Source organism: Oratosquilla oratoria, chromosome 36, assembly GCF_046742065.1.
Source record: "Oratosquilla oratoria isolate Oo_2021 chromosome 36, ASM4674206v1, whole genome shotgun sequence".
Classification (NCBI taxonomy): Eukaryota; Metazoa; Arthropoda; class Malacostraca; order Stomatopoda; family Squillidae; genus Oratosquilla; species Oratosquilla oratoria.
In genome coordinates, this window is record NC_134812.1 from 9,419,370 (window position 1) to 9,428,773 (window position 9,404).

The following is a 9,404-nucleotide window of genomic DNA, read 5'->3' on the forward strand; positions in this document are numbered from 1 at the left end:
TACATGCTTGTAATGCAAATTGTGTTCTAAACATATACGTAAACATTACCCCGTTTTCTATGAATGATTAATTGCACGCTTTCAAAGAATCCTCCATTTTCTATATTCATTCAGTCTATTTCCATATTTTCCTCATATACTTGGCAAAACCCAAGATATATTATAAAATATTTACATAATTTTCCTTCTCCCTCTTCTTGTTTCACATAGTCATTTTTCAATAACATTTGAAATAACGGCCAATAACGGACACATCCAACGGACCACGAATAAATCACCAAAATACAATTTTTTGTTATTTTCTTCTCCATTGAACATCGCTTTGGTTCTGTTGACTTATAAAGAAAATGTCTTGTGTGTGTGTGTGTCTGTGTGTGTGTGTGTGTGTGTGTGTGTGTGTGTACGTATGTGTGTGCGTTTCCGTTGTGTACACATGTACATCAACCTGCGCATGTTCAAATATGCGCGCTATACCACATGTTATCGTCCTGTATCCTATTCCGCGCATGCGCGATAGAGGGCAACCACGCACGTGCGCGCATAAGCGGGTCACCACATTCACAGGTCACGTGGTAAGTAATCCCCACATTTGGGGAAATCTTGTGGAGGCTTGGGGATGTCCGTCGCGTTCCCCACCTGGAACACCATCTGCATTCCGGCCACGGAATGGAACAGGAGGTGGCAGTGAAGAAGCCAGTAACCTGTGAAACAAGGAACGGAACAGTCATTACTGAACAGGGAACATGGAAAGGAACATTGAACAGGGACAGGGAACACAGAATGTAACAGTCGTTACTGAAGAAGAAAGTAATTTATGAACAGGGAACACGGAAAGGAACAGTCATTAAAGAACAGGGAACACGGAAAGGAACAGTCATTAAAGAACAGGGAACACGGAACGGGATAGTAATTACTGAATATGGAACACGGACCGGAACAGTCCTTACTGAACAGGGAACATAGAACAAAACATATATTACTGAACAGGGAACATGGAACGATATATTAATGAACAGGGAACACGGAACGAAACAGTTATTACTGAACGGGGAACACGGAACGGAACAGTTATTGCTAAACAGGGAACACGGAATAGTTATTACTGAACAGAGAACACGGTTCGAGTCCAGAAGTGCAGTCCTAAATGGGTCTCGCTCCAATAATACACCAATTTCCCCCCACCGCCGGTGCTAAACACGTCAAAATAAATCACCGCCAATCCATTTTATCACCAAATGTTCAAATTACTTTAGTTTGAAATATGCACCGGATTGGCGGTCATCTATTTTCGCGCGTGTTTATCGCGGCTCGGGACCGCACATCTAAACAAATATGTACAACAAGGCGTCATCACAATGGGCTGTTTTTCCTCCAACATCCGATTAATCGGAGGTAATCGCCAACCTCCGACACTTTTTCCGCCGTGACGTCACTATGGCAAACTATTTTGTTTTATCGAGAATTTACATTTGATATGATGGAGGAAAACCATTTTCCTTCAGCATATCAGACTCCTTCCAGGAAGCTGTGGGCTGCAAATTTGCTCCAACAATCGGAGGAAAAATAGCCCAGTGGGATAAGGCCTTTACAGGGGTCTGGCAGAGATATACCCTTCACCTACTGAGGATTATGTTAGTCTACGGCAGGCGATTTTATTCAATTGAGATATGCGAGCATATGCTGGCCACATATTTATAAAGGGATTGACAATTTTTTTTTTTTTTTTTTCTAAGATTTGTATCCATGTCACCCTTTTCTAGTATTCAATTTTGGAGAAGCCAAGGATAGAAGCGCTTGTAAACCTAACTCAACCCGTAGCAACCCTCCCCCTACCCCTCGTCCCCCTAGGCTAGGGGTTTTCAACCTAGGAACCGCAAACCCCTGGCGGTTTCCAGGGGTTCTTAGATGACAAGCGAAAGATTACTTAAACGTTAGAATCTGCATGTATCAATGTACATTAGTTTTGACGTTAATGCTTAACAGATGAATAAAGTCAATAAAATCTAAACCATTTGATATCCATTGCGGCATAATTGTATATTAATAAGTTTTAATATATTACTATTCCGTTTTCTGTGTCAGGTTAATGGAGGTACGGGTCGATGGTCTGATAACTCTCGGTATGCGTAACGGGAGAAAGGTTGAGAACCTTTGCACCTAGAATATACCAACCCTCCTCCCTCCCACCTCTTCCCTAAACGCCCTAATCCCATACCAACCCTCCTCCCTTCTCCCTAGACTCCCTAACCCCATGTCCCTCACCTGGGTTGTCAGCCTTGAACCTGACGATGGTATATCCTCCGTCAGGAATAGTGACGGTGTCCTTCTGGATCGGGTTGACGAGGTTCCGTTTGAGCTCGCCCCGGGCGTCCATGGCCATCACTTCGTCTCTGCGTAGGGCCGCGTCGGGGACGTCGTTTGGCCGGTCCATGCCCACCACGTAGAAGTGGTGACCGTGCATGTGGACTGGGTGGTTCTCGTCGCCGTACTGACCTGGAGGAGGCGTGGGCGAACTCACTATTAGAGTCTTCTCTTTATCTATCTATCTTGTGATAGGTGTGTCGAATGGATAGGATAGGGTGTATGATTTGACTCGGCCATTCCCTTATAACGGGGAAAGGGCCTTTCGGTATATATGTATTTATGTATGTGCGTATGTTCGTATGTTCGTATATATATATATATATATACATATATATATATATATGCATATATGTGCGTATGTATGTGTATATATATATACATATATATATAAGGATATATATATACATATATATATGTATATATATGATAATATATAAATATATATATATATATATATATATATATATATATATATATATATATATATATATATATATATTGTGGAAACAAATTAAAATATCCCTAGTGTTAATAGTACTGAGCAATAATATTCCTAAATATCATAGAGAAACATTCTAAACTACTAAATAGATAAACAAATAAGTAAACGAATAAGCAGAGAAAATAAGAAATACATAAAAATACTGAAAAATGCTCTGAAGCTGTACATTCCCGATACCACAAAAAAAAAAAAAAAAAAAAAAAATAGATAAAAAAATAAAAAATAAAAACAAAAGGCCGGAAATCAAGCCGGCACATGCGCAAAGAACCCTTCGACGTTACCTTCGTCGATAAAGACGAGTTCCACTGCCGCCCCGAGAGGTATCTGAAGGAGGTGAAGGCACTGGCAATGGTCGGCCGTGCAGTATTGGCGTCGGACGCCTTCGGAGGAGCAAGGCTGGCTCTTTCCCACCTTCGGGTCCAGCATGAGTGGGATGGATGGGTTTTGGAATGTGAGGTTGTTGATTTGGGGCGTCGGGATCTGGTTGTCCTCGTGCACTGTGGGCGTGAGAAATAGTGGGCGTGAGTCGTGGGCATGAGAAATAGTGGGCGTGAGTCGTGAGCATGAGAAATAGTGGGCGTGAGTCGTGAGCATGAGAAATAGTGGCCGTGAAAATAGTGGGAGTGAATCGTGGGCGTGAGTCGTGGGTGTCAGAAATAGTGGGCGTGAATCGTGGGCGTGAGAAATAGTGGTTCGTGATAAAATATCGCAGAAAATTGCAAAATATATGAAATAAAAATACCGTACAAAATTATAAAACCTAAGAAATATAACATCAACAGCTCCAGTAGAACATCTAAAAACATCTAAAAAAAAAGTCGAGGGCGTGAGATGTGGGCGTGAGGAAATAGACTACAAGAATACAAATTCTAGAAAATATCATAAGGCAATCACGACTGCATGACAGCATGATACCCTAGAAATGAGCGTGAGAAAATGCTGACAAAAGAGCATATTATAGAAAATAAATACCTGATCAACAGCTGAGCAAAGTCTAGAAATGTTAAAAAAAAAAAAAAAATCCTGATATTTTCAGAATCTACAACTCTGCCCTAAACCACAAGTATAAGGTAACCAAAAAGTAAGTACCTATTTAATGACGTCATGACTAGATATATGTAACATTAAATATATGCATGGGGGGCTAGACTAGCCTATGAGGAACACACACACACACACACACACACACACACACACACACACACACACACACACAATGCCCATATACGTACGTATACATCAATGCACGTGTGTGCCCAAATAAACATCCACAAACACTTTTCATTTCATTCACCTCACGAGATGCATGACTGTATTCTCACACTCAGACAGGACATTCCAATATCGAAAGAGCCCTCACTGCTCCAAGCATCACGTGACCAAATGCTTTGCTAAGCATAGGCTGAGGCAATACTGAGTGTAGAGGATCGATAGAGTTGGGCGATGCCGTCTATCTACAAAACGTCACCATCAAAACCCTTTAAAGGAGATTTAGGGGTGTGAGCCAGCCACGTCAAGGAGACCTCACGGTCCTTGTTGTACATGTGTACAAATGTACAAAGTACTGTACATCGAATTCTTGCCGGTGACCAGGGGCAACGGACGGATTGGTAGATTGTACAGTCACGAGCAAAAGTTTTGATCCACGTTACAATTCTCACAGCGCCAATTGTTTTTGTCGAATATGTGATATATATTTCCTATGCACTATTCAACTTACAATTGGTTAATTTACTTGAATAGATAAAAAAAAATTATATCATTAAAAACTGTGGATAGGGGTGGTAAAATATTTTGCTTGCGAGTGTACGTCTGTCTTTGGTGAGGTCTCATGTGAACCCTTATTAACATTGGGTCCAACACACAGGTACATTAGACAGAGTTCTTGAGGTTGTTGGAGGGAAGAACCTACTTGTATGATCTGGCTTCCCTTAAGCCTCATATGAACCCTAACATGGAGGGAGGAGCCTACTTGCGTGATCTGGCTTTGTTTATGTCTCACGTGAACCCTCAATAACATGGAGTGAGGAGCCTACTTGCGTGATCTGGCTTTGTTTAGGTCTTATGTGAGCCCTTACTAACATGGAGGGAGGAGGCTACTTGCGTTTTCTGGCTTTGATGAGGGAGGAGCCTACAGGCGTGATCCGGCTTTTTTAAGGCTTCATGTGAACCTTTATTAACATGGAGGGAGGAGCCTACTTGCGTGATCTGGCTTTGATTAGGCCTCGTGTGAACCCTTGCTAACATGGAGGGAGGAGCCTACTCGCGTGATCTGGCTTTGCTTAGGCCTTATGTGAACCCTTGCTAACATGGAGGGAGGAGCCTACTTGCGTGATCTGGCTTTGATTAGGCCTCGTGTGAGCCCTTACTAACATGGAGGGAGGAGCCTACTTGCGTGATCTGGCTTTGATTAGGCCTTATGTGAACCCTTACTAACATGAAGGGAGGAACCTACTTGCGTGGAAGTCATAGTGGAGAAGGGAGTAGAAGTGCTCGTGCTGGATCCTCCTCATCTCGAAGGCGAGGTAGAAGGTCAGTTCAAGACGTTCCTTCTTCAGCTCGGCGGGCAGCGAGGTCAACCCGCGAAGGTCAGGGATACATACACGGTCAGGTCGACACGCTGAGTTGATGCTGTTGACTTGCTGTTTGAAGGAGAGAAGGGAGAGGGGTGGTTACTCACAAGAGGTTTGAGAAGGAAATAGGCGAGAACGGGTTTACTATAAGTGGTTAACGAATGGAAAAGACTTGGTAATTATGTAGTGAGAACTGGGCTGTTTTTCTTCCAACCTCCAATTAATCGGTGGTACCGCCCACCTCTAGAACAATTTCAACTGTAAAATCACATTGGCAAACTATTTCGTTTTCTTAACAATTTGCATAGAATGTCCTTTGATATACTGGAGGATAATTATCTTTCCATCATATCAGCTCCCGAGAGCTGTGGATTGCACATCTGCTCCAACAACATACATACATATACCAAGGCTTTTTCCCCTTTACAAGGGAGGTAGCCAAAAAGGAAAAGGCATAAAATCGTTCCTACCCATTCCATACCTGAATACACTCCACACCCCTCCATCCTCCCTCTCATCTTAGCACCTCAAACAACAGCCGAAGTAAAAAGAGCCCAGTGGGATAACGTTTTAATGGAGAAGAAACGTTTGGGGATCGACCGACTTACCAAGCCTGGAGGGATTTCACTAGTGAAGTTGGGCTTTCCTGCTGGGATCTTATTTGCTAAAGACTCGGGTTCCACCGTCGTCGTCGCCTCCGTCGTCGCCGCCTCCGTCGTCGCCGCCTCCGTCGTTCCTTCGGCCTTCACGGGAGCTTCCGTGGTACTGGGCACCGGTTCGTCCTTCTCGTACTGGAGGATGGCCAGCTGGTAAGCCTCTGACTCGGCGCAGTCGACGCCGCCCATGAAACGCATCCAGTACACGTCCTCAGTCTGGTTCGAGTAGACGACGATCTCGAAGCGCTCTCCTGCAGAAGGGAGGAACGACTTCGTCAGGTCTGGTTGGCTTGGTTGTGTGATTCGAGGGGAGAAGGGGAGTGTGAGGGGGGAGAGGGGGAGTGGGAGGGGGGAAAGGGGGAGTGGGAGGGGGGAGAGGGGGAGGGACAGGAGGCTTAAAATGGGGGGGGGGAAACGAATGGTTACTTCGATGGGTGTATGTTTTGACCTGGCCATCTCCCCCATGGGGGAAAAAGCCTTTAGGTGTATGTATGTATGTATGTATGTGTGCATATATGTTTGTGTGTATGTATATATGTCACTATGTGTGTATGTATATGTATGTATGTGTATAAGCATTGTTTCACTGCACTGCCTATGATTCAAACATTGTGGCGGGACCAGGGATGACCCTTCATCCCTGAGGTGCTGAGATTAGAATGGCGACGAATGGGTTTTAATGTGTATGAAGTAGGTGCGTGCTCTGCCTCGGTCACCCCCTCCTATATGGGGGAAAGCTAATATATATATATATATATATATATATATATATATATATATATATATATATATATATATATATATATATATATGGGGGAAAGCTAATATATATCATATATTTATATATATGGGGGAAAGCTAATATATATTATATATTTATATTTATATATAGAAAGAGCATAGAACCAAATGAATATTATTAAATCGATGACATGAAGTGCAAAATTAGTCCAATTAAACCAATTTCTCGTTACAGTATTACTAAAAAATCTACGAATCATATTATTAACGTCACCCGTAAATTATTGTTTTCTTTCATGAGAAGCATAAAAGAAAATTTTCTATTTAAGGGGTGACTTTAAATTTACGTTGCGATTTCCTTACCTGGATAGACGACAAGTGAAGTTGTGTTGAATGGGACAATAGAATTTGCATCAGCTCTGATAATGGTGAAGGGGTGATTGTCGATGGAGAATGTGATAGGGCAGTTGAGGATGGCGTTGCTGATCAGACGGAACTTGTAGCGGTGACCTGGAAGAGGAGATCGAGGAAGAGGTCAAGGATGAGGTAATAAATAAACATTGTGTTATCACTATATCATATACATACATATATATATATATATATATATATATATATATACATATATATATATATATATATATATATATATATATATATAATACTTGGATCATACAAGCGCAGGACATTCCCAAATAAAATAGGTGAATAAATTAATAAATAAATTACATATGCAGGTCTGTCCACGTATCCAGTTTTCCTTGTATGCACGTTGGCGAGAGAGAGAGAGAGAGGGGGGGGGGGGAGTGGGAGAGAGAGGGAAGGGAGAGACAGACAGAAACAGAGATAGGGGGAGGAAGGGGAGCGACATACAGAAACAGAGAGAGAGGCAGAGAGAGAGAGAGAGAGAGAGAGAGAGAGAGAGAGAGAGGCAGAGAGAGAGAGAGAGAGAGAGAGAGAAAGAGCGAGAGCGACAGATCTAGAGAGTAGATGAAAAGTCAGAATCAACTCTCATCTTCCCAGAGACGGTCAGAGTTGACATTGGAACGAAAACAAAACAAATAAACAAAAACAAATAAATAAATAAATAAAGAATAAATAAGTAAATATATAAATAAATAAATGAAGAGATAAAATAAATGAATAAAAGAAATAATATGAATAAGGTCGACTATAGGAGAAGCCTGGACCACTCACCCTGCTTGACAACGAATCGGGAATAAATGAATAAAGAATAAATAAATATATAAATAAATAAATGAATAGATCAAATAGATTAATAAAAAAATAATATGAATAAGGTCGAGTATAGGAGAAGCCTGGACCACTCACCCTGCTTGACAACGAATCGGGAATAAATGAATAAAGAATAAATAAGTAAATATATAAATAAATAAATGAAGAGATAAAATAAATGAATAAAAGAAATAATATGAATAAGGTCGACTATAGGAGAAGCCTGGACCACTCACCCTACTTGACAACAAATCGGGAATAAATGAATAAAGAATAAATAAGTAAATATATAAATAAATGAATAGATAAAATAAATGAATAAAAGAAATAATATGAATAAGGTCGACTATAGGAGAAGCCTGGACCACTCACCCTGCTTGACAACGAATCGGGAATAAATGAATAAAGAATAAATAAGTAAATATATAAATAAATAAATGAATAGATCAAATAAATGAATAAAAGAAATAATATGAATAAGGTCGACTATAGGAGAAGCCTGGACCACTCACCCTGCTTGACAACGAATCGGGAATAAATGAATAAAGAATAAATAAATATATAAATAAATAAATGAATAGATAAAATAGATTAATAAAAGAAATAATATGAATAAGGTCGAGTATAGGAGAAGCCTGGACCACTCACCCTGCTTGACAACGAATCGGGAATAAATGAATAAAGAATAAATAAGTAAATATATAAATAAATAAATGAATAGATAAAATAGATTAATAAAAAAATAATATGAATAAGGTCGAGTATAGGAGAATCCTGGACCACTCACCCTGCTTGACAACGAATCGGGAATAAATGAATAAAGAATAAATAAGTAAATATATAAATAAATAAATGAATAGATCAAATAGATTAATAAAAGAAATAATATGAATAAGGTCGAGTATAGGAGAAGCCTGGACCACTCACCCTGCTTGACAACGAATCGGGAATAAATGAATAAAGAATAAATAAGTAAATATATAAATAAATAAATGAAGAGATAAAATAAATGAATAAAAGAAATAATATGAATAAGGTCGACTATAGGAGAAGCCTGGACCACTCACCCTGCTTGACAACGAATCGGGAATAAATGAATAAAGAATAAATAAATATATAGATAAATAAATGAATAGATCAAATAGATTAATACAAAAATAATATGAATAAGGTCGAGTATAGGAGAAGCCTGGACCACTCACCCTACTTGACAACAAATCGGGAATAAATGAATAAAGAATAAATAAGTAAATATATAAATAAATGAATAGATAAAATAAATGAATAAAAGAAATAATATGAATAAGGTCGACTATAGGAGAAGCCTGGACC

The 9,404-nt window shown here is 40.1% G+C and overlaps 1 protein-coding gene across 2 annotated transcripts in view; it reads right to left on the reverse strand.

The window, feature by feature from the left end:
- Nucleotides 1–353: 353 nt before the first annotated feature.
- Nucleotides 354–9,404, reverse strand: part of LOC143018887 (uncharacterized) — a 41,542-nt gene continuing 32,491 nt past the window's right edge. For both annotated transcript variants that reach the window (XM_076174450.1, XM_076174449.1), the window contains 6 exons: nt 7,200–7,346; nt 6,048–6,346; nt 5,322–5,508; nt 3,148–3,363; nt 2,263–2,493; nt 354–701 (listed from right to left, as the gene is read on the reverse strand). In XM_076174450.1, coding sequence (XP_076030565.1) covers nt 559–701; nt 2,263–2,493; nt 3,148–3,363; nt 5,322–5,508; nt 6,048–6,346; nt 7,200–7,346 — 1,223 coding nt within the window. In that variant the 3' untranslated portion in view covers nt 354–558. The remainder of the gene's footprint in view (nt 702–2,262; nt 2,494–3,147; nt 3,364–5,321; nt 5,509–6,047; nt 6,347–7,199; nt 7,347–9,404) is intronic.